Below are 27,924 nucleotides of genomic sequence, written 5' to 3'. Positions count from 1 at the left end.
CCCCTTCTACATACAATTGGCACACTTTTCGTACACTGAACGATGGAAATAGGTCAGGGAAGCGTAGGCCTGTCGGTCCTAATGATCCAGAAGTGTTAGTTTTTGATTCAGTCACACTGCATAAGGAAGCTTTACGGTGTCGGTGTCCAGAACAGCCTTATTTAGCTTGACCGACTTGCGCAGATGTGCCAAAAGGCTAACGAGATGATCTTGTGCCGGATGAGAATAGGGAACCTTCAGCGCCAGATCGATCAGAGTCCAGGAGAACGCGGTGTGTTCGGTCGATGCGCTGCCTTCTTTGCCCTCATCCTTTGGGTCGATAGAATGCAACATCGCATCGAGTTGCGTAAGAGCGTTGGAGAATGACTTGGGATCATTTTCACATGTTTCAAGGTAGTGCTGAAGTATCCTGTGGACCTTCAACACAGAGGTTTGCCCGCATAGTGCGGTCACTTCGGGGTCGGTCTCGTCAATGCTAAAGTCGATAGTCGACATCATGGAAAGCCTAGGTTTTGTTCGCCAGTGGAAGCAGCAGAGTAGAAAAATACGGGTAGACGTCTGGACATCATAAGGCTAAAGTGATCCCCATCAAGGCTGCGGGGGTGCACCCCCGCCTCAAGAGGGTTATATGACTTCATATCAACAGAGTATAAGCATAACACAAATTCTTTTTACGGCATGTATATGTCAAGTTTGTAAGCTGATGCCTCCACTATTGGTGTTTCTACTTCTGCATCAAGGGCTATCTTATGTCTTCATGTTTATTCTCCTGTCACCAAGGCTAGCATACCAACTTCTTAACATAATAATTGATACCGAGCATATGTTCACCTATGCCACATTCCCCAGATCCTACTATAAAAAACAGTGGCTGCAGTTCCAGGTCTCGCTCGGGTCAGGGTCCCTACTGCAGCCAAGCGGGGTGGTTCAGCAACATGCAGCCCGAGAAGATCCCCTAGACGATCGACCGGTACACGGCCGAGATGCGCGGGGTGAGGGCGTCCTGGACTCGGTGCTTCAGAAAGAGACGCTGCATTGTCAAAATATAGACAAAAACAGTATATCAACTCAATCAACGGATTGGTATAAAAGAGAAAGAAAAAAACATACAACAGTAGGGATTCGCTGGTGGTCACCCACCCAACTACTAACCTACCGGCGTGTGGCTTAAGTACGGCTGAGCGGACGGGAAGCCCTGTTTTCCACACCCTGTGGTCGTATGTAATGGTACTGTAATAATAGGGGCCTATATACCCTAGGTGAGTAGTAGTAGTTGAATCGCAGTGAATGTTAACAGTATATTATACACCGACTGGCCTCCTCCTCCTCTTCTTCCTTTTCCTTCTCTCTTCCCCCGACGTCAGTCCATAAGAGGGGCCTCCCTTTTTTGGTTCCGCTATTGAATATTGTCTTCTCTTTTCTTCTCCCCTTACTTTGATTTTTTTTTCTTTATTTCTGCCTCTTTTCCCTCTGCCTGGTTGCACCCTTCCCTCTCGCTCCCCTCCTCGGCAAACCACGCCCTGTCCAAGCTGCCTGATTCGCGGTGCCTGATCCAGCGTTTAAAGGCCACTGTTCCCCTCCTCCCCCTCTTTTTTGCAGATAATCACGCAGCCAACGCATCGTCAAGTCCGCAATGGACCCTGTTGGCTGGCCCCGGCGCTGAACCGGACTGGCGACTTGCTTTTGTGGGATGATCGACGGCTGCCGACGTCCGACATCCTTATCAGTGGTGAGCAGACACAGAGTGTTCACTCTTTTCACATCTCCCTTTCCCTCTCTCTAGGTGAAGCTTAGCGAGAAGAAGCTAAGATCTTATATTGATAATTTCATATTGCAGCTGATTTCCCTTCTCTATCGTTAAGATCACGATTCACGTCGCAACGTCCCCCCTGATACCCCCGTACCCACCACTCCACGAATTGCTACGAACAAACCCCCCTCTTTTTGTTTGCCCCTCATGCTCTCGACTATCCCTCCTCCACGGCCTGTGTCGGTCAACTCCTTGGCCAGACTCCCGGCCTCCCCTTCCCTCACGTACCAGAAAACGGGTCGAAGCACCAGTGGAGAGATCCCCGCGTACGATGGCCCGAACGACCCCCCTCCTGCCGTGACACGTCCTTTGGAGTGTTCCGACGCCGACGACACAGAAATGGAGGATATCTCCCTGGCGGCAGAAGAGCAGAGGCCGGAGAATCGCACGGGGATTCGCTTCGAGAATCTGCCGATCGAGATCCATGAGGCTATTCTGGATCACCTATTCGGAGAGCGCGTGTCGGCCAGCAGTGCAGGCGGTTCAACCATTCGTAGCTGGGCCAAAGCACTTCGTCATCCGCGACGGAAGGTCCTCTCAAATCTTGCTCTTATCTGTCCCGTGTGGAGACAGCTAGTCCAGGGTCGTATCTATAGACATAGTTTGTCCCCTCCCCCTCCCTTTAAGATGGTGCAGGTTGAGAGTGCTAACTGTTCTCTTCCAGTCAAAGTCAAAGGTACTATCGATGGCTTGGCGGAATCTACTACATGGTTTCAGGAGCACCCGTATCTTGCTGCCCACGTCCGTCATATTGAGATATGGGTACCCGTGTGGGGGAACCGCGCCAACAAAAATGCGGCGTTGCATCAGCCCCCTGCGCGGCGCTATCAGAATGAGGACACGGGACTAGCAGATGTCACCGCAATGCTCCAAGTGTCGATGGCTTGGGTCACGAGCGATACGCACCATGGAAACAATTGTAACTATCATTACGCCAGTCACAATGCTACCATGGAGGAAATCTTCGACCACGTCCAGGATCACTTCAGTGACGCGCGCATTCTCACGCTCGAGGGCGGCCACTGCAAGAAACCGCCTATGATTCTCCATTTTCGCAGCCCCATGTCGGACGGGAAGCATCTAGCTGAACTTCCGAACATCCAGGTTTTTGTCATGAGAGGCGCGTGGAATATCATGCGAGACTATGAGCACTGGTGCAACATCGCTCGCGCTCTGCCCTCTCTCCGCGATTGGGACTGTGCGTACGCGAAGCCCAAGCCGGAGTGCTACGGCACACTCTCGAAAGTCCTGACCACCCTCCCAATCTCTCTGTCCCACATGAACATCAACCTCGATGGCTTCTACAGCAAGGACAACATCCAGTCTGCCTGGTTTGGTGGGGACGGCTCCAATCCTGAGCCACACCTTTGCCGACTTTTGGGAGAGGTGGCCCCCCGGCTGGAGACTCTGACCTTCACCGGTAAGCTGTGCGTCTGTGTATTCCACGCTGCGCGACTCGTCGCATCCAAGCTTCAATCCGAAGCGCGACTCAAGTCCCTGGATCTAGTGGTCAAGACGTGCTGTCGCGAGAAACGATCGGACCTCGGTCTTCCGCTTCTGGACGACGCGGCCGGTATCACAAATCTGCGTTTTATCCGTTCCTTTGAGAAGTTGGTGATAGGCGCTATTCGAGCTCTCGAGTTCTTCCCACGGCTCGACTGCATCCGCATCCGTTTCATCGACCTGGATTCCGCATGTCCCCTGCTCAACCCATACTTCCAGATGACTAAAAACCGCTGCACCGGGATTTGGAGCCCTGCCATCCTCGACGCCCTCGCCGACGTGCGCCCGCAGGCCTATTACGTCGAGCTGGCCGATGGAATCTATCCGCAGTACGGCCCGAACCATCAGATCGTGGGCGCTGTCTACCCGCGTGCCCGCCCACAGAGCATCCAGGTAAACATGTACAAGATCATTGCCGATGCGTCCAAGCCATGAGAACCCCTCGTTCCCGTCGTTTTTGCAGTGCATGTAGACCACTGGCTGGCCATCTTTGTCTGTTAGCGAAATACCCCATTTTACCAATCCTAGCCTTTTTCCAAATACCCCCATTTCTCGCATGAATCAGCCGTCGCCCGCTTTTCCTCCCTTTCTTTATTTTTTCCCGAAAAAAAGATGCCATGTTGTTGCAGCGCAATAATCTGTATTTCTGATTTTTCCTTTCAACTCTTATTTCGTCTTTTCTGCAACCTAATAGCGTGCTGCCAGTCAGCGTCTTGCGTTGTTTTATTATTTTTTTTTTTTTTCGAGGTTCACCTAGTGGACTACATCCAGCAGATTTCAGCACACTCTTATCAATGAAAGAGAGAAAAAAAAAGAATACATTCCATTCCATGATTTAAAATTGTGCATAGAAAAGGTACTTTAAGAAGTCTATTTATATGATTTTAGTGTGCAGAACTAAATTTTGACTTTCCCATCTACACCCTGCACATCCTGGATGATGATACCCAGAATCCAAATATTGACGGCAAAGAAAAGCAAGCCAGACAGGAACAAACCGGGGACAAAGGACGAGATGCCAAGGAACTCGAGGCGGAAGCCTTGATGCAGCCAGAGACCCTAGACTGTTAGCATGATACTTTTTGTCTTGAGAAAGAAAGGCGATAGATACCTGTCCGATAATCCATAGAGATAAAGCGAGGAAACCGAGGAGAGGACGTTTCCGCATGGAGGAATTGGGGAGGTAGAAGGGGAGGAAAACGAGGTACCACAGGAAATACTGGCGAGGTCAGTTATGTTTTTTCCTTCCTCTTTTTTGTGCTTATAGACATACCTGACTGGTGCACACTTTGTTAAAGGTGACAAAGGCAAACGTCTGCGCGAGCATCGCATCGGGCAGACTCCGCTTTGCGAGTACGAGCGGGATGACCACCACAGACAGGAGGAGCTGCGGAAGAAAGGCGAGCGACTCGAAGCGAAGATGGGCATCCCCTGCGGCAGCGAGATAGAGCAGAGTGCTGTACGGGGAGAAGTTGTGGCGGTGGTCGATCCGCGTCAGGTGGTGGAGGTACGTGTGCTGCAGGAAGGGGGCGCCGTAGAGAACATACATGGCTGCGTTGAGAGCCATGAACACCACAAGGGCAACTATCGTGAGCTGCAAACGCGCTGGAGTGCAAAAGTCGAGCGCTTGGGAAAGCAGACTGCTGGGCTGGCTTGTTTTCCTCTTCTGCGTGGTGCTTCTTGACTTTGCCGCCGACCCGTCATGGTTCGCGTCCAGCCACCAGAGAATCGACGGCCCGTAGATGAACGGATAGATCTTGAAATGAACCCCAAGCCCAAGCAAGATCCCCGCCAGCGTGATTCTCCGGTTGAGCACCGCCCACAGAAGAGCTGCAACCAGCACGCCGAGCAGACCCTCCGAGCTGCCCCGCGTGCTGATGTTGGCCACCATAGGGTTCAGCACCCAGACGCTCGCGTACCGCAGGGACCTGGACGGACTCATCCCATACTGCTGCATCAGCACCTTCGTGATCAGCCAGCCGGCAAGGAGGTCCGCCGCAGCGAACAGCGCCTTGCCAAAGGAAAACCACCACCACGCCGTGGGGAGCAGCATCCACGCCAGCAGCGGCGTGTACCGGTATGTGTCACGGGCGTATGGTGACTCACCGTGCGAGACGTACCGCGCCGCATCTGTAAAGACCATGTAGTCGATATCCGTGTATTTCACGGGGGAATTAGCATCCTGCCAGATCCCGTAGAACAGGAGGACGACACGTAGCCCCGCGGCGGTTGAGAATACCTTGACGGGGGACTCGAAGAATGCCATCCCGCTAGATTCGCTCGAATGATTCGGAGACATATCTGCCTTTGTTTCCTTTTCTTTCTCTATGCTTCTTTTCCCTCCTTATATAATGAACTCGGATGTAAACGATGTCATGCAGCAGCAGCACTGTGGCAGGCTGTTGGTCGCACCGGCTCAAATGAAATCAACTTGCGTCAAATCACGAGTTCTGTCATCGATTACGATGGTGTCTCTCTCACCAGAAGCTTTGAAGCCTTTAGACTGGTGGACGGTATGCGATGCAATACAAGAGGATGCCACAAACAACGGATGTTCTGAACGTGTCGTGGCTGAGTCATCACCTGCTTATGTCATTCCTGACAAATCTCATCTACAGCCTGTAGTTAACTATAACTAAACTAACCATACTCAAGATCATGACATTTTCATTTCTTTACAGTGATGGGATCTAGAGGTTTTCCCTGGATCTAATGTAGCCTGTATCTATATAGCTAAATAATTATGCGGGCTAGGGTGGCATTCAATAAGCTTTCAAGGACGGATACAATCTCCTGCATAGTGTAGTAGTTATATAGATAGTAGAAAGTAAGCAATATTACTAGTAATTTCGAAAAAAAAATATCACCAGCGGTATCATGCTCCATATTTTACCCAACCAAAAAAAACAAGCAGAAGATTCGTAGAGGCCATCCACCAAATCAAATAGGTATCGTATATCAGTGCTCATTGGAGTTGGTTGGCTAGTGATATGTGGTGGCAGAAGGGGTCGGGAAGTACGTAGACTCATGCAAATTGTCGAAAAATACATTTCCACTTGGGGAATACTTGGCATCCTTCTCCTCTGGATTGAAGAAGGAGATGGCGTCGACGATGTTGTCCGACTCCGGGAATCCGGGCCATAAGGTGTTATCGCTCCAGCTAAGATAGTCCCAAATGTTCTGGTTCCCGGGCTCGTCCATGAACGCTCCGCTCGAATCTTCCATAAGCTCGTTCTGGATGACAATGTTTCGTTCAGGGTGACTTTGAGAGGTGGCGGCACCCTGGAACGCCGAGGGCATATTCTCCTCGTGAAGGCCCGGGTTGGTGGCGTTGCGAACCCCGTCAGAAACACTAGGCCCTCTTTTGCTGGCTTCCAGTATCCGGGTCACAACGTCCAGAGTGCGCGTGGCTGTAGGACTCCAAGGCTGTAAGCGTGCTATTGTGATCATGGCGCTCTCAACCTGGGCTTGACAGGACTCGATGCTGGCAATGGGGTCATCAGACGTGGTATCTTTGAGGAACAGCCCGAGAAGGGGAACCAAAACTGCCTGGAAGATCATCCAAACTCCGTTCCAGCCTGACATCTGGCTCAATCTGCTCTTCGCAGAGATATCTCGGATTGTTTCATCGGCAAGTGCGCGACACTTCTCGATTGCTGTACGCTCTTCAGATCGGAGAGCGATATATGGGACCCGGCGTAGAGCATAGCTCAACAGCGTGGGACGGTTGACTAGCATGCGTTGGTTCAGATATCTCCACCGCATGATGGTTCTTGTCATCGAGATCGATTCGATGCACGGCTCATGGTCCTTGAGAATAGCCGGGAGATTTTGATACCAGACATACAGTTGATGGTCCAGGTTGGCCATCTCATGGTATCTAATCAAGGGTGCTACCGCTAGGGCTTCCTGGACTTGCGTGGCGATCTTGCAGAACCTAATATTTTCGAGGATGGGGAGGATGGTGAGAACACTCTCCTGGCAGCGAGTTAGCTTCTCATGCGATTTCTGAAGTCAAAAGTTGGCACGGAACGGCATACCCTTTCGCGATACTGTGGTCCCTTCACAGTGATGGTTGGGCCAGACCGGCCCATGCTGGGCCGGCCCAGTGTTCCGGAACCCCAGGTGTCCAGGCAGAACAGTGACCACCACACTCGCCGCTTCAAATCCATCGAGGATGATCTTTGCCTTTCCTTTGCGTCCTGTGCGTCGGCGAATTCTTTGTGCAAGCCCAGTGCAGCAGCCATCCGAAGAGCCGCTCCCATAAGCGCATACGCGAGATTCGGCTGGCTGACGTAGTGTAGGTAATGACCACCCATAAGTCCGAGGGTCTGGATAGTCTCCAGATTCGAGCTACCCAGCGATTCGAGGCCAAGATAGCTCTTGGAACGTAAAAAATACGTATGGTGGGTCGTATCATCGGACGTTGTGGCCCCGATGCTGCCCAGGGCCAACACGATGTTCAGCAATCCGAGCCAACGGTTGTCCTTTCGGTGGCCAGAGAGATAGGTCTCGCGAAATACATATTCGTCCAGTATGGGGGTGAAAGGCTGAAAATAGGTAAAATAAGAGTTGATCATCTGCAATTCGGTAAGTGGCATTTGGCTTTGCGGTGGTGTGATGGGCTGCCGATGCGGACTTCCTCGCTGCCAGGATGATGTACTCGGGAAAGAGCAGTCAAATTCATGGCTAGCATCTAGAAGGCCAACAGGCGTCTGTGAAAAGTAATAGAGAGAGCCTGGATCCAGCCAGGCGATGACCTTAAGTACCGCATGGATCGACGATATGCCAAGGTACGAAGATGGCTGCTTTGTTGAGAGGGAGAGTGCGTTAACGTCGTCTGAGACTGAGTTCATTAGATATGCACCGTTTGATTCTCGGTTATCAAGGGATTCCTCTGGCATAGTCTGCAGTGATTCTAGGGTGCCATCTTCATTCTCGTATGTCAATGGAGAGACCTGAGCGTCGGTCGGGGAGGTGCCTGGAGACACCACATGCTGGGCCTGAATGTTCCGGGACGGCACTTTAACTCTTCGCTGAGTCGATTCATCTTCAATCAGCTCGAGCAAGTTCTCACGAGAAAGGTGCACCAAAGACTCTGGCGAGGTGTCTGGAAACAGCCTCGAAAGCACCGCACGATATTCGTCCAAAGTGGTCGACAGCTTTTCAACATGCCTATGGGACTGTGTCAAAGACAGATTCATTCGAGCGAAAACAAATCACTCAACCTGACTGGGCATAAATGAGATTGACAGAGATGAGTCTTACCTTCGCGACGGCCGTGGGTCCGAATAATGGCATGCATCGGCCTTTTTATACCACCGGCACGCTTCACACGGCTTCTCGCCATCACATTTGATTTTACGGTGCCGGCAGGACGTGCAAGCTCGCAAAGTAGTCACCCTTCTGCCAAACGATTCTCGTCGCTCCGCAATACGAACCGTGGGTATGGCAGAGCCGTCGGGGTTGTCGAAGCCTTCAAAGGTGTGGAACATGCTTGTAGAACACCAGAGGAATCTGACCAAGGTGCCGCTTTGAGTAAACTATTCAAAATATAGATCCCAGTGGAGACATTCTAAAAGGTCTGCTCGGGATGAACCGGTGGACAGCGAGGCCCGGGGTGAGAGATGGAAGGAGAGTCGAGACCACAGGGCAAAAGAAATCTGTCGTGTTTGATTCAAAGAAGGCCGATGATGGACTCTTCTCTTCTTCAAATGACCAAATTCATTTGATTCATGAAAGTAAATGAGGTGGTGGCGGATTCTTCAGTTTTCAAATAGTACCACTACTATTGAAAGCGATTAAAGCGGCGATCGTTGCTCAAAAAGAACAATGACAGCGACGACAATGGTGATTATATGGGGATACATCACAAATGATCTGCCACGGGCCTGGGCCACCGACAGGAAAACATGGAGAAACGGTGGAGGGAGAATTCAGGGTCCAGCAGCATGGGTTCACAGTGATCTCGAGGACAGACCGGAAGAAAGACTCTCTGAGAGGTGAGTTGTCCCCGCATGTTTGGAAATGGGGAGGCGTTAATTAAATTGGGTGCCACCCTCGACAGGATGGCACTCATTAGTACAACGTGCCAGGATCATTCCGGCAGTGCTAACAGTGGCACCATTTCCTAAAGGACGAATAGAAGCCACAAGACCCTCTTTGGCGTACGGTCAAGCAGGCGATGCCTAGGTACCAGGTGCTAGGTTGTGATTCTAGTGAATCATCTCCCCGCAAACAGGGAGAGCAGTCGACGTGCGAAAGCCAATCTCCACTGCTTTTTAGCCAACTAATCAGGATGGCTTCGGTAGACGACCGTCGAATCGTGGATGCTTGGCGCTCATCTGATCCCACCATTCCTGCCATCCCTCGGATCATCGCTTATGAGTAGCTTCCGGGGGCGAGTCTTGAGCTACATGGAACCTTTTGCATTGAAGCGTGGCGGCAAGGAACCATTTGTTGCACCTGTTGTTGAATGGACAATGAGCAGCCCCTTAAACCCTTGCGAGTTGGGACTGCTACTCAACCTTTTATGGCCCAGGCGCCTAAACGGAGTGTTAGAACTATGAGGAAACCATGTAATCCGGTAAACTAATGACCTGGAACCCTGTCCCAGACTGATTCTAGCAGCTACTGCCTCGTGAGAAACCGAAAGCATCATGTTGGTAACATGCATCACACGCCTCTGGCACCGTCTAGGCTACCAGAGTTGCGAACCGGCCAAGAGAACTCCCCTCCATGATTGTTTGTCGTAGTCGATAGCTACACGAAAGGACACATGTAACCGGAGCTCGCCTGTGAGTAACCCTAGGCCTCCGAACAACCGTGCAAGGCGACGACATACTCTGCTGTTTGAAGATGGGAGATTTGACGGACGTCAACCTCTGCTTGTTCAGACTTTACCAATCTAGAACCGCTTCAGACAGTCCATAGCAGTTGCCCACAAGCCATCACTGAACCGCGGCATACTCAAGAGACACGGAGGCAGGGCATTTGCCAAGCCCCGGGAAATCGGGAAACAGCTCCAGGAGAGATGAGTTCTCGGCTTAGAGTTGGGGTGGACAACTATTAGTTACCAATAGTCAAATGACATTGCTCCATGGCTAAATAGGCCTTGTGTGGCTGTGAACGGAAATTTAGCGTTCCAGTTCTTCACGTCGTATAATTGTATTAGTTCGTAGCTGATTTAGTTGGTCAGTGGTATCCGTCTCTGGAATGTATGGTCTATAGCCTTTGTTCCGGCTGTGATTGACTGGTATGTGCCTCGAGTCCTTTATATGTGCGGATTGCGATAGCCGCGTCTGACAACAGCAGAGAGAGATATGTTTTTGTCTCGGGGGTAAGTTGTACGATTCGATGTTACGGCCACTGCAACTGGCAGACTGGACCTTGCACCATTAAGTAGTTCATCGAGCCGGAAGCTTTGGAATGTACGGTCAATGTAATGCCATAATATCATCCTCGCATCGAATCGTGTAGAGTGCTGTCCCGCTGGAAGGCTCCAGGTTATGGCCGGCCATGTCGGTTAGATTAGGTTCGCGTCTTTGTCTCGCATGAAAACCGTGGTTCCCCAATGCCACGTAACCTTGTTTAGCCCGTTAGACTCACAGTTCCCCTCCGTACACACCGAGGGGACCGGTAAGACTGAACTGCTGACAGTCAATTGTGCAAGGCCAGGTTCATGTCTGCTAACCGTGAGTGGCTGCAAGCGCTGCCAGAACAGCACGCGAGGATCTTAGAAGAGAAGTGTTTAGACACAACCTTAGAAGAATACGCGCATTTCAAGCGACACAAGAAAGGACGATGGTTGACTCCATCCCTGAAGCAATGAAGAAGGTGAAGCTGGTCGACTCTTTTCCTCTGTTGGGAAGGAACAAAATACTCGGAATCGGATCAAGGAAAGTCCGAGGGAAGGGCCAGAAACGGAAAGTGCGGGGAAGCACCTGCCATAACAGTCAACATCTCACAGCTGAACAGCCTGATTTGGGAGATTTTGGACACTTTCGCTTCGCTTTTACGGAGGATCATTGCAGCTTCCAACTGGCTGAAGAACAGCCATCCTGGAGGTCCTCAGCTTTTTGAACTAACTGTTCTGAGCACGGAGGTCGCTCCGTGATAACATGATCGTGTGGGGCACGGAGGATTGTCCGTGGACCTTCCCTGGCTCTTCTTCGAGATCCAGTACTCGTTTATTTAGAGAGATGGCAGAGTGTCATTGTTTTGCTGGCTCTTTTCTCACTTTATCTGGCCAAATGAAGGCTGGATGGTGGTATCTCTATTCCAAGAAAACCGGTGTCTCATAACGAATCCCCTTCGCCCTTGTTCCTTGACGACAATGGCTCGATTTTTGAGCCAGTCCCTGTCCACGGGTTGGACTTTCAAAGAGACTCGAGATCAGGCGGAGGAAGCATGGATGCCCGTTCAGTCTGTGCCCTCTGTCGTGCATCAGGACCTCATAGCAAACAAGAAGTAGGTTTAGCCGATTAAGATTCGCAAGGAAGAGAGAGGGGACTGATTTCGCTGTGACGCGGTAGGCTGGAGGATCCGTTCATCGGCTTTAATGAACTGAAGGCTAGATGGGTAAATGAGAAATCGTGGACCTACCGGAATATCTTCCAGAAGCCTGCTGTGCCAGCGGAGTCGTCGATAGCCTTGGTGTTCGATGGTCTAGACACCTTTGCAACTGTCAAGCTCGACGGCAAGGTTATCCTGGAAGCTGATAACATGTTCCTTGCGCATCGCGTGGATGTTACCAAGGCCTTGGAAGCTGACGGTGAGCATGTGCTGGAAATCGATTTCGACTGTGCTATGACACGAGCTCAACAACTCCAGGAGCAGCATCCGGAGCATAAATGGGCGTGTTTCAATGGCAGTGGATCCAGGCTTGCTGTACGTAAGGCTCAATACCATTGGGGCTGGGACTGGGGCCCGCTGCTGATGACTGCGGGTATATGGCGGGATGTGCATCTGGAAGCATATACCGCGCGGGTCGCAGATCTCTGGGTGGACACAAAACTTGCGCCAGATCATCAGTCGGTCGATATCACTGTCCATGCTGACCTGGATGTCCCGGTGTCAAGTTCTTGCAAGATCAGTTTCACAATCCGTCTCGATGGCAAGGATGTTGCCCACGCGGTCGTCGCTGGTGAAAAGACCTCCAAAGTCACCTTCCACCTCGACAACCCGTCATTGTGGTGGCCACACGGATATGGAGGGCAAACCCTCTATGAAGTTTCAGCAGCAATACTGAGCGAGACCGAAGAGTTGCATCAAATATCCAAGAGATTTGGTATCCGCACTGCCGAAGTCATCCAGCAACCGGATAAGCATGGAAAATCCTTCTTCTTCAGAATCAACGGTATAGATATCTTCTGCGGTGGATCTTGTTGGATCCCAGCGGACAGTTTTCTCCCCAATGTCACGGCAGAGAGATACAGAAAGTGGATCGAATTAATGGTCGCTGGCCGGCAGACTATGATCAGGTCAGTTTTGTCCTCTTATATCTAAACACTAGCAAGATACATGGTACTCATCGATATTACCTTCCAGGGTCTGGGGTGGTGGTATCTTCGAGGACGATAGATTTTACGACGTTTGCGACGAGCTTGGGGTCCTGATCTGGCAAGATTTCATGTTCGGCTGCGGCAACTATCCAACCTGGCCTGAACTGCTACGGTCTATTGAGGAAGAGGCCATTTACAATGTGCGAAGGATCCGCCATCACCCGTCCATCGCCATCTATGCTGGGAACAACGAAGATTACCAGGTCCAAGAGTCTACAGGACTCACTTATGATTACGAGGACAAGTGCCCTGAGAATTGGTTAAAGACAGACTTCCCCGCTCGCTACATATATGAGAAGATCCTTCCAGATGTTGTCAATAAGCATGGTGCAGATGTCTTTTATCACCCTGGGAGCCCATGGGGTGATGGCAAGAAGTCATCGGACCCAACAGTGGGCGATATTCATCAGTGGAATGGTATGTCCCCTCCTCCTTACACGGTCTCACACAAGTACCAACTCTTTCAACAGTCTGGCATGGCACCCAGGAAAAGTATCAGATATTTGACACACTCGGCGGTCGTTTCAATAGCGAGTTTGGAATGGAGGCGTTTCCCCATATTTCCACCATCAAGTACTTTGTTGAGAACGAGGCAGATCTGTTTCCCCAGTCGCATGTCATCGACTTCCATAACAAAGCTGATGGCCATGAGCGAAGGATTGCAACTTATCTTGTCGAGAATCTGCGGACGGCCACGGATCTAGAGGTATGTTTCTCCGTCCTCATCCGCATAGCATAGTGTTTCTAACGCCTTGCAATGTAGACGTATATTTACCTTACCCAGGTGGTTCAAGCTGAGACCATGATGTTTGGATATCGAGGCTGGCGCCGCCAATGGGGGGATGAACGCCACTGCGGAGGTGCGCTTTTGTGGCAGCTGAATGACTGCTGGCCCACCATCTCCTGGGCGATTGCCGACTATTTCCTGAGGCCCAAGCCTGCATACTATGCAGTGGCTCGGGTGCTGAAACCACTTGCAGTTGGCGTGCGCCGAGAGCACCACGACTGGAGCGTGACTCATGCTCAGCCACCGAAAACCAGCAAGTTTGAGTTGTGGGTCGTGAGCAGCCTTCAAAAGGAGACGCTCGGCAGAGTTGAGCTCCGGTTCATCTCAATCAACACTGGACTCGAAATTCGGGGGTCAATCATACATAAGAACATCGCCATCGTGCCGAACGGGACCACTAACCTCATCGTGGACGGTCTGATCGATCACACTATCTATTCAGAGCCCCATGTGCTAGCTGCGCGGCTCTGGGTTGATGGCCACATCGTCGCCCGTGATGTAGACTGGCCTCAGCCATTCAAGTACCTTGACCTTTCTAACAGGGGCCTCGAGGTCAAGAAGAAGTTTGAATCGCCCTCTGGCGAACAGATTCTGGTGTTGAGCACTCAGAAACCATTGAAGTGCCTAGTCTTCGAGGAGCGTGAGAATGTCAAGATTAGCGATAGTGCCATCGATCTTGTTCCTGGAGACGAGCAGACCGTCACTATTACTGGCCTGAAAGCAGACGATGCTTCTCTGGGCTACAAATTCCTTGGACAATGAGAGACCTGTCGTCACCATTCAAATCACCCTGATATATATCTGGTAAATAGATACATAGTTAGCACCCGATGCATAGTCTCGACTTTCATAGAAAATTAAGATTGAATCCTCCGATTAGAATAGAAAGGCCCGATCTTTAATTGTTATACTCTCTGAAAATATGCCTTTCAATACATGGTCAAAATCTCAAGTATGGATGACACTGGAGAGGGCGATCGATGTCTTATCGATAAGCAGAAGCACAATCCACTCCCCACTGCTTCAACTGAATAATGAGCGACCTCTTCACAGTCACTTCCAACATTGAATTGTGGCTCCCTCGACGTGTGTTCTTCCTTCCCTTGATTTTCCATGGCTGGTACCAAACGAACACGAGAAGGCCAGCCTCTCGATCGTGACGATTACAACCCCCGACCCCGACCCACGGCCATCTCAACCACCACCACCACCATGAACATGGATCGCGAAGCCCCGGCCTCGACCGCAGGCTTGACAGGACACGCCGACGTGTCCTCGAGCATGGTGACATCTATCTTTGGCACATTCCGCGATGAGCTCGACCGCCACCATGATCGTCGGGAGAGGATCATCAAGACGTCCCGGGATATCACAGCGTTGAGCAAGAAAATGTAAGCCAAGTCCCCTACAAAATAAACCTATAAAGTAAAACGGGGTGTTCATTTAAGCCATTGCTGAAACGATTTGCAGTATCTTTTCCCTTCAACGCGTGCGAAGCCTGAACTGTCCCCTCCCCCCCGCGATAGCGAAAGACACCAGCGCCCGCCTCGCCCAGATCGTCGAGCTCTTCCGATCCGTCGTCCCCGACGTGACGGGCATCAACTCCTGGCGGTACCAGCGCCAACTCAGCGGCGGGATCCAGGAGTTCATCGAAGCGCTGTCTTTCAATCACTACGTGCAGTTCCAGACCCTGATCACCCTCGAGGAGATCCGGCGCCAACTCCCCGCCGAGATCCTCGTCACAGAGGAGGACTACATTATGGGTCTGTTTGATCTGACGGGGGAGATGATGCGCTTCGCCGTCACCTCCCTTTCAGCAGGGATGGTCACACACAAACCTCAGCACCAGCACCCGACACACCCGGCTCGGGATACGGACATGCCGGGCTCTATTACCGGTAGTAGCATGGACGAGACGAGTCCTATGCAAAGCATGGAGACTAGTACTTCTACTACTACTACTACTACTACTACTTCTACTACTAATAATAACCCCTCCCTCCCGTCCTCCCAGGCGGGGATCGTGGTGGACCTGCGCGGAATGCGGTCATCCTTTGAATCACTGAGTGTTCCGCATCGATACGGCATGCTGCGCGATTTGTCCAAAAAGCTTGATATCATGCAGGGCAGCGTGGAAAAGGTCGAGCGTGCGGCGTACGGCATTCTCGTGCGGGGGAGCGAGAGGCCAAGTGGGTGGGTGCCTGATTTGTCGGGGCCGGCGGAGGTGGAATCTTTCTAAAAGAGAATGGTTTGAGGCGTATATCTCTTGTTGAAGATGAAACTGTTACAACAACTGAGAGGCTGTTTAAAATGATGACTCGATTGAGTGGTCTGTTTACAAACAAGAATAATCACAAGTTAAGAATACTTCACCGTATCATAAGGATAAAATGAAATGGAATAACGGAACTTCTCTCGCGAGCCTTTGTGATGCGCAGTTTCTCCCAATTACGCCCTAGGATCCTCATCCTCAGCCAAGATGCCCTGCGAGATCAAATCCTCAGGCTGTGGTCTGTTCTGGATCTTGTGCTCCAGGCTATCGGCCCGCATGTGCTTTTCAAGCTCGAGCGCATTGGCCTGCAACGCCGGCGCCGTGCCGAGAGAGGGGAGAATGTTTCCTGTATCAAGAAAACTTTAGTATTTCCTTTTTCTCTTTCTTTCTGTCAAGTGGTATAATGGGCAATGAAGAGGTGGGATAGTGGCTATGGCTACGATGTCGCTGGTTCAAGATCACGATGAAATCCAAGCGGACATACGCTCAACCAGTTCGTCACGATCAGGACGACGTTCGAGGTTCTTCTTCAGGGAGTCGGAGGTTCGCTGGCGGGCGAGCTCCTGGTGAGCAGCTTGGAGGGATCTTGTCACATTAGCCATATCATCCAATCTGATTATTTTTGTTGATGACGAGGAGAGGAGGAGATATTGCGGGGTAATAATAACAAAAATACTCACGGAGCTACAGTTGTATCGAGCAAGATGTGTCTTTCCTTCAAATCATGGGGATCTGGGCGTGTCAGCAGGTGCTTCTCCAGCGAGTTGCGTCGCTCGATGGGCGAGATCGCAAGCGAGGTCTCGTCGATATCAGAGTTGACCATGATGATGATGATGATGATGATGATGATGATGATGATGATGATGATGGTATAGTTATGCTCGGGCTCGGTGTGTATGTGTGTAATGAGTCTAGCTAGCGATCAGTGTTATAAGACAGTGAGTGATTCACGATGGGATATGGATATGGACAGGTTTAAAAATGATGGGATGATGGACGACGATCACTCGAGGTGAGGTCAAGTGATGTGATGGCATCGGGAGCTTCGGTTTCCACGGGTCAGTTGGGCGGGGCAACGACGCCGTTTGCAGCATCGCTTTATTATTGTCTCTTCGTTGGCGGGCAACGAGAGAAACAAAACAAATATTGGATGTCAGGGTTTATTCTGTTGTTCTGGCTGCGGGCTGGCTTATTGGTTCAAGTCAAGTAAAAATATAGATACCAATCATTTAACTAAAACTAGTTATCGCGTATCTCCATGAGTTCAGTGCATACATACATCCCCCAAATTTCATAAGCGAAATAGACATGCGCAAGACCAAGAGCAAAAAAAATAAAATAAGAAGCCATTAGGATTCCTTCCTCCCAGCAACAATTTCGGGATTTTTTTTCTTTTTTTCCCTTCCCATAGAGTGACCATTTAACCAGACAAATCCATGAGCAGGTTTAATAGGGAGATTTTGTTTTTTTGTTTTTTTTTCCCCCAACAGCAAGGCACACAAGCCTGGCTGATCAACTCATATAAAGTACTCCCTCAGTCCGGGTGGTTGCGTGCACAGGCATAAAGGAAAAAAAAAAAGGAAAAAGGAAATAGGGAACCTTCGGTCTTTTCCCTCCTAGGCCCAGGCAGCAAATGATCGACAGATAATGAGATTGCTGGAAGAATCACGCTTGGTCGATTCGAGATTTCCCTGCCGCCTGAGCCACTTCATAACACTGACTGGGTCGATGTAAGGATTAGAAGACGGGAACAGTACATAGCAATACCTCGCCATAGTCAACGCGTATATTGCCATCGTCCACTGGAAAGTATGCCATTAGCCTCATTCACCTGCCCTCACTTGTGTCAACAGGTTCGGTCAGCAGGCAGCGCGGGTAAAATGGGCTTCTGTTATGCTTCAGGGACCGAACAGTGTTGTTCTAGGTAAAAGGAGATCCATGTGCCTCGTCCGTTGGATTCACCAGGGGGATCAACGGACTCTGGACTTGCAATCAAGGAACCCACAGTTTGCCACGGCCTCGGCTGCTCCCACGGGAAGGTCCGCGAGAGCCGCCGCCCCGTCGGGCGTTGGCGTGGCGACGGGAGGCGCTCGCGATTCCACGGGAAGCACCGGCCTGCGTGCTCAGATCAATGGTAGGCTGCTTGCTGGTAGGCACGCCCAGGGAGCGGCTGAAAGAATCCGGGTCAATCGGCTGCGTAGGGATCTCGGCCACGGCTTCGACTGGTGGAGCGGCTGCCTTGACTGCAGCAGGCTTGCGAGCACTGCTAGCACGCGCGCCTCCACCTCTGGTAGGAGGACCTTTGCCGCGACTGCGAGGAACAAAGACAAGCTCGTCTTCATCGCTTTCGTCTTCCTCGTATGAGAGAAGGGTCTTCGGCTCGCTAGTCACGATGGTTTGCGTCTTCTCTGCATACTTGCATCTGTTCTTGTACTCCCGCTCCTCATATTGGATGGCGGTCCGCAACTGATGGATATTCTTGGTTCCAATGCCGAATTTCTGGGCCCAGGTCTGAGTTTCGCGGTCGTTGGTGATCAAAATGCAATTTCTCCCAGCCTCCGGGCCACTGTACAGTCGCCAGATGAGCGCAGAGAGCAACGGCCGTAGCGACGAGGGCACCGAGGGGATAGTAGAGCCGGAAGCGGAACGGCGATGTCCAATGGCGACTGCTGCCTTGACATCCTTAGAGCTTCCATTAGCGAGCAGGTGTGAGCCACTACATTCTGGGCTAGTCCGGGAGCTTCTGGAAGACGGAGGAGAGGCCTGGCCACTGCGAGTTCCAACGGAAGTGATCGAAACCGCATCAGAATCCTTTTTGAAGTTCAGCTTGCTCAGAAGCATCTGGGACAGATCGTCGGGGGAATCGCCATTTTTGCCGACCATGTTATTCTTCTCGGATCCGCGAATAAGATCGGTCTTGTCGACAGTGGTAATATCTCCGTTGGCTGCTGCCTCCGGTTCCTCCTCGAATTCCGGTAGAAAATAATTCTCCGCTTGGGCCCAGGTCTCATACTGTTCCATCGGGCCTTGCAGAACGACGTGGTCGACGGGGACATTATCTTTTCCGGAGGTGACTCGGTCGAGAAAGCGGACAGCCTCGCGGGCGTTGATAGCGACTTGTGATCCGGCTCGTTTGAGAGCATGTAGGCGTTCCAGGGCTGGATGAAGCGAGGACTCGATGAGCGGGACAAGGTCGCACGGTGCTTCAGCATGGGTGACACTTACTGTAAAGAGGCACAATCAAAGTAATTGCGCCGTTCGCCGTCCATTTCTTGATTTCGCTGATATTGGTGGTCAGAGCCGTTTCGTCCACGGCGCAGTGGAAGACCTTGCGTCCGGTAGACATGACTGAAAGAGTGAAAGTCGGCGCCAGGCAAGACGTAGTCGAGAGGCAAGTGGAACGGAGGTGATTGATAGAAACACGAGATCCCTAGAGGAAGCTGGAAACTTCCACTACCGCGACGAAGCCGCAGGCGATGTCAGCGTGCGACTAATGCTGGAGGCGTCGTCGCTCAAGAAGGAGGTTCGTTCGATGAGGCGGAGATGGGAATGTGGGGGCATCGGCGCAGCGGTATGAACAGCAGCAGTAATGGGGGTTTGGTAGCGAACAAGGAGGGTGTGAGAACATCTAAACAAGAAAAAAATCACTCACAATATAAGCCAAGGTAGTAGAGACTCTTTATTTGCACCATATTTGATTCTGGAGGGGGGATTCCTGACTGCAGGAGAAGCGCCAGGAAGATGAAGGCAACACCGCAGTCGGCGAGTCATAATCCATCATCCGTCGCCATTTTTTGCATAATTTTCTTGACTAAGCAAGCCTCACGTAAGCTATCTATCAGCTTGACCAGGTATTAGTATTATTAGTATTATTATTCATGTCAAGGACTTTATAGACAGTCTATTCCACTATTCCAATATTATTTTATTTGATCATCTAGATCAAGACTGAGTGGGTTGGGAGAATAATCATATTCACTAGCGCGATAGGCATATCAAGTCTTTCCCATTGACATAATAGTGCACATGAATCAATGACATGCTTCTAGGTATGATAGATACCAGTAGACCTAGTCCCGACTATTGCTCTTTCAGTTTCTTGATCAGGCCGTCTGATTCCTTGACACGTTGCGCCCATTCGCTGTGGTTTGTCTGAGATTAGCACTCCATCAGTGAAGACTCGTATGGGCTCTGTAACTCACGTCCAGCTTCCATCGTAGACTCTTCGAAGGTTTGGGTCACCCAGTTCTGCCTCTCCCAGTGCAGTCTCGATGATTGTTGCCGTGACACCAGTACCACAAGAGCTGATTATCGTTTGTGATGGGTCAATCGCCCGCTTCTCGAACACCTTGCGCAACTCCACTCCAGGAAGAAAAGTCTTCGTCTCCGGGTCCAGTAACTCCTGGAATGGGAGACTCTTAGAGCCGGGAATATGCCCAGATGACAGACCAGGGCGTGGTTCGGGTTCTGTTCCCGCCCAACGACCGTAGGAACGGGCATCCAGAATTTCGATCGGCTCAGCGCCCTCCTTTCCATAATCTTTGGCAATCTCCTTCATCTCGGAAAAGGGAACCACCAGTTTCGAGTCATACGTGGGCACGGGGTACTTCGATCGTTCGACCGGCGCAGAATCACCACTTTCAGTCGGAAATCCTCCACGAACCCACAGGCGGTAGTTGTTAAGGATATGCACGTTCGGGTGCCCAAATACTCTCAGCGTCCAGCCTAGACGCGGGGCACTGAAAATTCCAAGCTCCTCTGTGTCGTACACCACGATCTCATCATCTCGGCGGATACCAAGCTCACTCATTGCCTCTGCAAACGTCTCGCATGTTGGTAGCATATGCGGATACGGGGAGTCGTTGTCTTTGATCACATCAATGTCGAAGAACCGTGCTTGCGGAATATGATGCTTCCGGAAGACGTCGATCCCCTTGCGCCCTTCGGGGTCGTTTGGCATGAACCAAGCGGCACATACGGGGACCACGCGGGGCGATGTCGAGATCTTGGTCGGAGGATTCCGCTTCAGAGCATCACTGAGCTCCTTGGGAGTGACCAGATACGATGAAAAGGAGATCTGCCGAGATTGAGTCTGCTGTCGCAGCTGTTGTGAAGTAGACATGGCAGGGCGCACTAGGCGATGAGGGGAACCGGCGAACAGGGAGGAACGAAGAGCCACAAAAACCATGGCTTCAACTAGAGCAGGAGAAAAGATTTTAATGGTGGAAGGGTATTTTTACATGCCGAGGAAAAGCACCAAGAACCGAAAATGACGACGAGAGAACATGGAAAGGCGTAAGCAGCAGAGCAGAGCCGGAAGGAGTGAACTTATCAGCAATGCGGAGAAGGCCCGGTGAGCCTCCGATATCCGGTTGGTAAACAAAGCGCCTGTCCCTGATAAGACCCGTCGGCCTCTCAACGTCGCTGTTTTCCCGACGGCTCTACACAAACCATTTGCCGTGGGCGTCAACCAAATTTCTACTTCTTCTATCCTCTTGCTTAGTGCCAGGATGAAGGTGAAGATTAAAGAATGGAACGCCATCGCGACGTGGCGATGGAATATGCCTGACGACGAAGTCTGTGGTATCTGCCGCGTCCAGTTTGACGGCACCTGTCCAACCTGCAAATTTCCCGGCGATGACTGCTCTCTGCGTAAGAGATATCAATCCTTCCTTTCAGACCGCGGACTGACACGTTTTTTTGGGTATAGTTCTCGGAAAATGCGGACATTCATTTCATATGGTGTGATTGTGGAGCTCAATCTCCTCATTTGAGAACGGCTGGGCTGACCTGTTCCGCAGCATTGTTTATTGACCTGGATTCAACAGGAAAGCTCCAAGGGACTGTGTCCCATGTGCAGACAGAGTATGAGCTTTCTTTTCTTCTCCGATTTTTCGTTTCTTCCCCCGCGTGAACGGGGCTAATGATCAATGCAGAGTTCGAGTGGAAACAAAATGACGAGTAACAAGGGCGCTTCCCTCTATTATTTATACAGCATGGAAATGAGGCGTTGACGGACTGGAATTGGATTGCGATACCCTATGACCATTGCATTGTTTTTTACTACTTTCCTTCGTGATTTTCCTAAAGACGAAGGTCTCAAGCCGGATGTCTTCTCCAGAAGTTCTATATTACAGGTTCTATCAGATTAAGCGTCTACATCCTTCGCTGAGACCATAACCAAAGTAATCGGGGTTTTAGCCCAAATACCATGTCCAGCAATCGATCCTGATAAATTGCCATCACAGATTCTCGCCATCGCAGCAACGGCCATCCCAGACACGTGAATGACACGGTCACATGACCGTATCGATAAGCTTAAAGCCGCCCCGGATTGGTTTGGCCGCTTTTGGCGCATCATGACCTGACCTAGCTCCAGCCAACTTCCAGCAGCACAGCTTATCAATAACACCCCCCCTCCCCTACGCAATGTAGCTCTCGCTTACTGGAGATGTCTTCCCTTCCTAAGAATACGGGATCCGCCCCTCGTCCTCCCTCATCTTCATCCTCCAAGCAGTCCCTCCGAAGACCCTCCTCGGGCACTCAACAACTTCCATCTCGACCACGACCCATCGATCGACGGTCCTCCGCGGAAGAGGTAGATAGCCATGCTGTCACCGATGCCTCTCCAGCACCTAGCCATGAAGCTATCGAATACACGGGGTCACCAAACTATGAAACAGACGCAGCACATCCGGATGTTCCACCCTCGACAACGCACTCGCGATTCCAGCCTTTCTTCACACTCATCGAGGATGCCCACTCCGCAGAATACTTCCATCCAACAGTACACTATATCTTCTCCGACGACGACACTGATATCATAACAGAGGCGGCCTTTCGTGTGCTAGAACCCGGCCAGGATAAAGGTGCTTCCGCCCTGCAGCGCAATTCCCACCCACACGAGCAAGACGAAGCCTACACCGGTGAGGCGGAGCTTGGAAATCCCGAAAAACCCTCCCTTCTACCACCGCCGATTCCAGGGGTACGAGAAAATTATATCATCCTCGACATGGAACCGTCTCCCTCATCAGAGCAACAACAATCAATACAGAGCGGTGGCGGCGATGTCGGTCCTACAAGTACTACTGCTGCCGGTGGTGTTCGGTCAATTTCGACATCTCCAGCAACCCAGCTGCCCCCTCCTGCGCAGTATTCGGCTCCGTTCAGGGTCACAGCAGCACACAGCCTGACCCCGGCGTGGCAGGTGCTGGACACCGCCGTACTGCCGGCGCCCACGTTCGAGAACGGCTCGTCGGGCGAACAGGCTGGAAACAGTGGAATCATGTTGAAAATCCAGGGGACGGCAGGTTTGCCGGCGGGAATAAAAGAAAGGGAAAGGGGCACAGGTAGCCAGCGACTGGAGGATATGATGGACCAGTTCGCAAAGCGGATGAGAGAGCTCCGCCATGTTATTGAGGCGGGGGAACCACCCACGTCCGCGGCGGAGGAAGACCAACATAATGAAGATCAACATGACTCTCCAGGGCTCATAAATCAGGGAGATCATCCAGAACAATCCCTCCTCCCAGATGTGATTTAATGTTCCGTACATGAGGTAGCAGGCGGCTAGTCCTTTGGTATAGATACTGATATACAAGAATGTTCTCTCGACTGACCTCATCATCCAACTGAATATTCTTACATCTGTATTTAAGTCAATTTGAAATATGGAAAGGCAAGCTGTCAGCCAAGAAAATAAGTATTTGGGTATCATTTTGAGGACCAATGCACCACCCTTAACTACCCAAGGCAAAAGAAGGGACGAGAACCGTATAAAGGTCCAAGACCACTTTAGATTAAAGACAACAGAACGCCAGGAAAGAGACCAAACAAACAATTCCCGCTCACTCCACATGATTATTCATCAAGCGCCGAATACACAAACGAAATCCCAAGCCCTGTAAAGGTGAATGGTGGCGAGCTTCAAGCTCAGCTCCAGAAATAAAGAGTGGATCACGGAGATCAAGAAAAAAACTGAAACGTTAGCCAAGAGGCTTAGAGTAATGCCAATGTGGATTTATATGGCTATTCAATCAGACTGGCGATTCCTGAGTCTCCGTCCCCCTGATGGTGTCGATAGTGGCACGTTCTCTCTGCCCTCTAGCATACTAGCCATCCTCCGGGTAACGGCTTTCTGAGGGAGTTTCGAATCCGCTGTCGCAGTACTGGGACAATGGCGCTTGGCAGGGCGCTGGTCAACATCGTCCTTTTCGGACGTAACCTCTTTGTCCATAGACAACTTGCGAGTCGGGGTAGTGGAGCCAGCATCAGATGCAAGCTGTTTGGCGATATTCACGTCGACTTCTCGGAGAGGAGAGGTGATATCTGTAGGATGTGATACATTTCCTGCTTCCCCCCGGACATCGTTATACACAAAAGTCTTGGCTGGTGATAATGAAACTGGCGCATTGTCAACTGGAGACAGTTGATCTTCACCACTGAAAGGTAGATTATTCAGTTGTTTGGAATTCCTCATGCGGGAGCGCAGAGAGTCATGTTGTTCGGTACGTGGCAACGAGGTAGAATACTGATAGTTCGTCTTCCGCGGAGTTTCACCGGTAACAACGTACTCTTGCAAAGGTCGAGATTGGATGTAGTCGCGAAGATTCGATAAAGGCTGGCGTACCTCGTCGGACAATGGGTCGATCAAGCTTTGCGCGTCATGGGTGTGAGAGAGAACCTCCTCCTTCATCTGACCCACTCGGCCATTCAAGTCTTGGAACCGATTGTCGAAAGTCGAGTATGACCGTCGGACTGTAGCTGCCATGGTGTCTAAGTGATTCATATGTGCCTCACAATACCGCCCGTTTTGTGACCGCGCCTCGGCCACAAAATCGTCCAACGCTGCCATTTGAGTCGCCATATCTTCCATCTGTGCATCAACAATACGCACAGTTTCTTCATGCACCGCTTCAGTTGCCTTCTGGATGGAGACATTGCGGGAGTCAAACGTCTAACACAATTTAGTAAAGCACCTTGTCATCCAATTTCGGGCATCTTACCTCCCAATCATTATCCATTCTTTCTTCCAGTTCGCCTCTAGAAGCATCCAGCTCTGCCGCAAAGAGATTATCCCTTTCCATCCAGTGGTCAATTTTCTGTCTGTACTGAGTTGTCGCACGCTCAAGTACGTCGCCCGAAGATGCAACATTCTTTCCAATATCGTTAATCTTGCGCTTCAAGCGACCATATTGTCTCTGCCTAGATTCTTCGACCAATGCGTTTATCTTCGAGACCAATGCATCACGTTCTGCCTCGACATTCGCTTGCTCCTCTTCCATCGCCTGGGTCAAATTCATCGAAGCTTGTCTGTTGGCCTCAATTGTTTGACGGTTGGCCTCCTGCAACTGCTGTCTCAACTCAAGTATCTCCTTGCTTTGAGCCGACATGTGTTGAGCCAGGGACTCGAACACAGTTTTCAGGTCACTCCCAAGAGATGCATATGATCCTCGAAGCTGCGTGTGAAAATCCGCTAGCTCCCCGATGACATCTTTCGAGATCCGAGCGGCAGCCGCAGACAACCCATTCAAACCCTCTCCAACCTTTAATTTTACCTCTTCACGTAGAACTTTAATCCCCTCCAGAACGTCGTTCATTTCATGGCTTGCTCGGATGGTTTGTTCCTTCGTCTCTTCCTCTGCCTTGTCAAATGACATGGTAAATTCATGCAATTCAGAACGATTGACTTGAATGTTTTGGAATTCTGAAATCACATGTTGGTTGATCTTGGTGGCCAGCTCCTGAAGCGATCTAGCCTGTTGAATCTGGAATTGCTCCACCTTGGATTCAATATGGCTCGTGACATCAGTAACTTTGTCGGCTGAAGATTGCCAACCCTGAAGATTGGTGTCGTGAAGGTCAGTTTTGCGTTGAATTTTCGCATGCAGCCCGTTCACATCGCTAAGCGTGCTCTTCAGGGTGGACAGAAGGTTCGTCCCAATACCGTGTAATTGGGCCTCGGTGTCCTGGTGAGCTTGACGTAGCATTTCTTCCTCCTCCAGACTGTCTCTAGTATCTTTGAGAACAATTTCGGTCTGTTGAAGGATATCGTTCGTATTATTCAAAGCGACTCGGGTATCCTCGTTGTCTTTTTTCAAGTTGTTAAAGTTACTTGTCAATGTCAAAAGTTCCTGAACCTTGTGTCGCAGGCTGGACTCCATCGACTCGATCTTGGCTCTTTGTTCCTCGTTCACGATTCTGCGAGATTCACTCTCCATTGTCATTTCCTCATATGCATCTGCTGTCATATAAACACCGTTGCGATGTCTTGTAGCAATGAGCTCACTCTTGAGCTTCTCGATTTCAACAGTGAACTCGCGGAGTAAGGTTTTCTTGGCCATCGTAGAATTAATCTGCGGCTTGTTGCGGATATTTTTCGCTCGGAACGCGTAGTCCAAAGTGGACATTGTTTCTTCAAGGTTGCTTCGAGACGGAGAAATGGTAGCAATGATGCAAGTCTTTGTCCGGCCCCCGAGAGAGTCCTGGAGCAATCGAGTGAGCTTGGATTCCCTGGCGGTGAAATTAGTATTTGATCAGATATCTAGACGCCGATATATGGGGCTCTAGCATACCTATAAGGGATATGTGCGCTCTTATCAACCAAGGCATTGATAACTCGTCCAAGAGTAAGCAAGCTCTTGTTGATCAACCCAGCTTCTGTCGCGCGTTTGTTTTCAGCTCCACTGCGCTGAATATTTTCGCTGCCAGCCAAATCCACAAGATTCAATTTCCCAGAACTAATGTAATCCTCGCCGGATTCGGTGGTTCGCTTAGTATAAACAGTGATGGTGAAGATGGTGTGGCTTCTCGAACTCAGGTCGTTGCATTTTGTTGCGGCAACCTGACGCTTGTGGCTGCCCTTCTGGAGAAGCTTGATTCCAGTTGTCGCTGAATCAATGTACGTCTCTTCCATGCCTTGTACCATGGTGCTTCCACTGTGACCCTTCCGCGGCTCGTTCTCGAAAATTTTCAGCTTCGGGTTTTCCTCCACAGACAATAGATCTCTCAATTCTTCGTTGTATAGTTCAATGAATGAACACTTCACTGTGCTCTCGGTGTCTTCGAGCTTCTGGAACAATGAATAAAGCACGCGTGGAATGATACCGGCATTATCAGACAAGATACCAAGTGTGTCTGTCATGTCTCCAGACATTGTATATGTCTTACCGGTGCCTGTTTGGCCGTATGCGAAAATCGTGCAATTGAAACCAGCAAGCATCTAGGATTTTGTTAGTATGGAATCTTCCTACGTGGCTAAGGGGGCATACTTACTTCCGTCAATACAGGTGCAACAACATCATCGAAGACGATAGCCTGGTCTGCAGCTGGTGAGAAAACCTTGTCAAAGTTGTAGGTTTTGTTTGACACCGCATTAGGTCCCATAGACAGTTCAACCGAAGTACCCTTCACACCCTCTGTCGAAACAACCACCCCGCTGTTTTCTTTCACCTCGCGATCATTACGTCCTCGGCATCGGACCACAACATGGATACTGGTGTCCTCGCCAATCGTGTGTTCAAACTCCCTTTCTTTTCTTTTCGTGGGATTGCTGGGTTGCTCGCTGGGAGCGCGTTGAACGCGTGGCGCACTCGCGGTGACTGTTCTGGCGTTTCCCATCACAGACTCAGGTCTTTCTGTCGCTGTCGTTCCCACTCGACGTGTGGTTTGGCGTAGTGCTGACCGTCTGGTTGGCAGCCCAGACGTAGGCCGTTGGGGGCCGGCCATTGTGACAGATCGCTAGATAGAACGATAACAGATATTAGAAAATCTCGCTCCAGTAGCAGACCTGCACCGCGGTCTTAGATTTCTTTTGTTTCTGCGAAAACCCCTTGGGGACACCAGGTGTCGAGTTTTGTTGTCGTGGTTGATAGGGACCAGAATGTGTTCGGCGCTCCGCCTCGACGGGGAAAATGTAAACAAAGCCGTCGCCTGGCGTGCACGTGCCACTTTCCGGTCCCAACATCGCCTTGGTCATACCCGCTGCTCA

At 50.7% G+C, this 27,924-nt stretch overlaps 14 protein-coding genes across 14 annotated transcripts in view; 6 read left to right on the top strand and 8 right to left on the bottom strand.

Moving 5' to 3' along the window:
* The window catches only part of ASPZODRAFT_163556 (hypothetical protein), a gene marked incomplete at its 5' end in the record, with an annotated part of 1,187 nt that extends 692 nt beyond the window's left edge, over positions 1-495 (bottom strand). The window contains 2 exons of the mRNA XM_022726632.1: positions 15-78; positions 136-495. Coding sequence (XP_022586281.1) covers positions 15-78; positions 136-495 — 424 coding nt within the window. The remainder of the gene's footprint in view (positions 1-14; positions 79-135) is intronic.
* Positions 496-571: 76 nt separating this feature from the next.
* Positions 572-1,234, top strand: ASPZODRAFT_465124 (hypothetical protein). Its single transcript, XM_022728377.1, has one exon. It carries the CDS (start codon positions 629-631, stop codon positions 1,169-1,171), a length of 543 nt encoding a protein of 180 aa, XP_022586280.1. The 5' UTR covers positions 572-628; the 3' UTR covers positions 1,172-1,234.
* A 723-nt stretch (positions 1,235-1,957) lies between these two features.
* On the top strand, positions 1,958-3,748 carry ASPZODRAFT_148996 (hypothetical protein; the record flags this gene model as incomplete). Its single annotated transcript, XM_022725447.1, has 2 exons — positions 1,958-2,411; positions 2,475-3,748. The coding sequence occupies 2 exons, from the start codon at positions 1,958-1,960 to the stop codon at positions 3,746-3,748; spliced, it is 1,728 nt and encodes a 575-aa protein (XP_022586279.1).
* A 394-nt stretch (positions 3,749-4,142) lies between these two features.
* ASPZODRAFT_127900 (hypothetical protein) lies at positions 4,143-5,827 on the bottom strand. Its single transcript, XM_022721864.1, has 3 exons — positions 4,587-5,827; positions 4,425-4,532; positions 4,143-4,372 (listed from the first exon to the last, which is right to left on the bottom strand). The coding sequence occupies exons 1-3, from the start codon at positions 5,610-5,612 to the stop codon at positions 4,211-4,213; spliced, it is 1,296 nt and encodes a 431-aa protein (XP_022586278.1). The 5' UTR covers positions 5,613-5,827; the 3' UTR covers positions 4,143-4,210.
* A 498-nt stretch (positions 5,828-6,325) lies between these two features.
* ASPZODRAFT_42946 (hypothetical protein) lies at positions 6,326-8,808 on the bottom strand (the record flags this gene model as incomplete). The annotated part of the gene is made up of 3 exons (XM_022728333.1): positions 6,326-7,291; positions 7,354-8,488; positions 8,582-8,808. Coding segments are annotated over 3 exons (2,328 nt in total), but the record flags the coding sequence as incomplete, so codon positions are not given.
* A 2,473-nt stretch (positions 8,809-11,281) lies between these two features.
* On the top strand, positions 11,282-14,551 carry ASPZODRAFT_127897 (hypothetical protein). Its single transcript, XM_022721863.1, has 5 exons — positions 11,282-11,782; positions 11,848-12,795; positions 12,863-13,293; positions 13,347-13,582; positions 13,640-14,551. Exons 1-5 carry the CDS (start codon positions 11,649-11,651, stop codon positions 14,423-14,425), a joined length of 2,535 nt encoding a protein of 844 aa, XP_022586276.1. The 5' UTR covers positions 11,282-11,648; the 3' UTR covers positions 14,426-14,551.
* A 42-nt stretch (positions 14,552-14,593) lies between these two features.
* Positions 14,594-15,188, bottom strand: ASPZODRAFT_463829 (hypothetical protein). The gene has a single exon (XM_022728375.1). The coding sequence runs from the start codon at positions 14,952-14,954 to the stop codon at positions 14,649-14,651; it is 306 nt and encodes a 101-aa protein (XP_022586275.1). The 5' UTR covers positions 14,955-15,188; the 3' UTR covers positions 14,594-14,648.
* On the top strand, positions 14,945-15,902 carry ASPZODRAFT_148981 (hypothetical protein; the record flags this gene model as incomplete). The annotated part of the gene is made up of 3 exons (XM_022725444.1): positions 14,945-15,054; positions 15,134-15,488; positions 15,678-15,902. 3 exons carry the CDS (start codon positions 14,945-14,947, stop codon positions 15,900-15,902), a joined length of 690 nt encoding a protein of 229 aa, XP_022586274.1.
* A 209-nt stretch (positions 15,903-16,111) lies between these two features.
* On the bottom strand, positions 16,112-16,758 carry ASPZODRAFT_148980 (hypothetical protein; the record flags this gene model as incomplete). Its single annotated transcript, XM_022725443.1, has 3 exons — positions 16,112-16,281; positions 16,420-16,520; positions 16,616-16,758. The coding sequence occupies 3 exons, from the start codon at positions 16,756-16,758 to the stop codon at positions 16,112-16,114; spliced, it is 414 nt and encodes a 137-aa protein (XP_022586273.1).
* A 1,169-nt stretch (positions 16,759-17,927) lies between these two features.
* ASPZODRAFT_12573 (hypothetical protein) lies at positions 17,928-19,281 on the bottom strand (the record flags this gene model as incomplete). Its single annotated transcript, XM_022721438.1, has 2 exons — positions 17,928-19,093; positions 19,161-19,281. The coding sequence occupies 2 exons, from the start codon at positions 19,279-19,281 to the stop codon at positions 17,928-17,930; spliced, it is 1,287 nt and encodes a 428-aa protein (XP_022586272.1).
* Positions 19,282-20,015: 734 nt separating this feature from the next.
* ASPZODRAFT_88495 (hypothetical protein) lies at positions 20,016-21,123 on the bottom strand (the record flags this gene model as incomplete). The annotated part of the gene is made up of 2 exons (XM_022730329.1): positions 20,016-20,076; positions 20,138-21,123. The coding sequence occupies 2 exons, from the start codon at positions 21,121-21,123 to the stop codon at positions 20,016-20,018; spliced, it is 1,047 nt and encodes a 348-aa protein (XP_022586271.1).
* Positions 20,986-21,994, top strand: ASPZODRAFT_463582 (hypothetical protein). Its single transcript, XM_022728374.1, has 4 exons — positions 20,986-21,587; positions 21,646-21,677; positions 21,737-21,800; positions 21,872-21,994. Exons 1-4 carry the CDS (start codon positions 21,446-21,448, stop codon positions 21,898-21,900), a joined length of 267 nt encoding a protein of 88 aa, XP_022586270.1. The 5' UTR covers positions 20,986-21,445; the 3' UTR covers positions 21,901-21,994.
* Positions 21,995-23,663, top strand: ASPZODRAFT_463418 (hypothetical protein). Its single transcript, XM_022728373.1, has 2 exons — positions 21,995-22,120; positions 22,184-23,663. The coding sequence occupies exon 2, from the start codon at positions 22,387-22,389 to the stop codon at positions 23,476-23,478; it is 1,092 nt and encodes a 363-aa protein (XP_022586269.1). The 5' UTR covers positions 21,995-22,120; positions 22,184-22,386; the 3' UTR covers positions 23,479-23,663.
* A 304-nt stretch (positions 23,664-23,967) lies between these two features.
* On the bottom strand, positions 23,968-27,662 carry ASPZODRAFT_55698 (hypothetical protein; the record flags this gene model as incomplete). The annotated part of the gene is made up of 4 exons (XM_022728556.1): positions 23,968-24,891; positions 24,941-26,447; positions 26,510-27,156; positions 27,210-27,662. The coding sequence occupies 4 exons, from the start codon at positions 27,660-27,662 to the stop codon at positions 23,968-23,970; spliced, it is 3,531 nt and encodes a 1,176-aa protein (XP_022586268.1).
* Positions 27,663-27,924: the final 262 nt, after the last annotated feature.

Source organism: Penicilliopsis zonata (assembly GCF_001890105.1).
Source record: "Penicilliopsis zonata CBS 506.65 unplaced genomic scaffold ASPZOscaffold_1, whole genome shotgun sequence".
Lineage (NCBI taxonomy): Eukaryota > Fungi > Ascomycota > Eurotiomycetes > Eurotiales > Aspergillaceae > Penicilliopsis > Penicilliopsis zonata.
The sequence above is the reverse complement of the archived record's forward strand: the minus strand, read 5'-3'. Positions and strand labels throughout refer to the sequence as shown.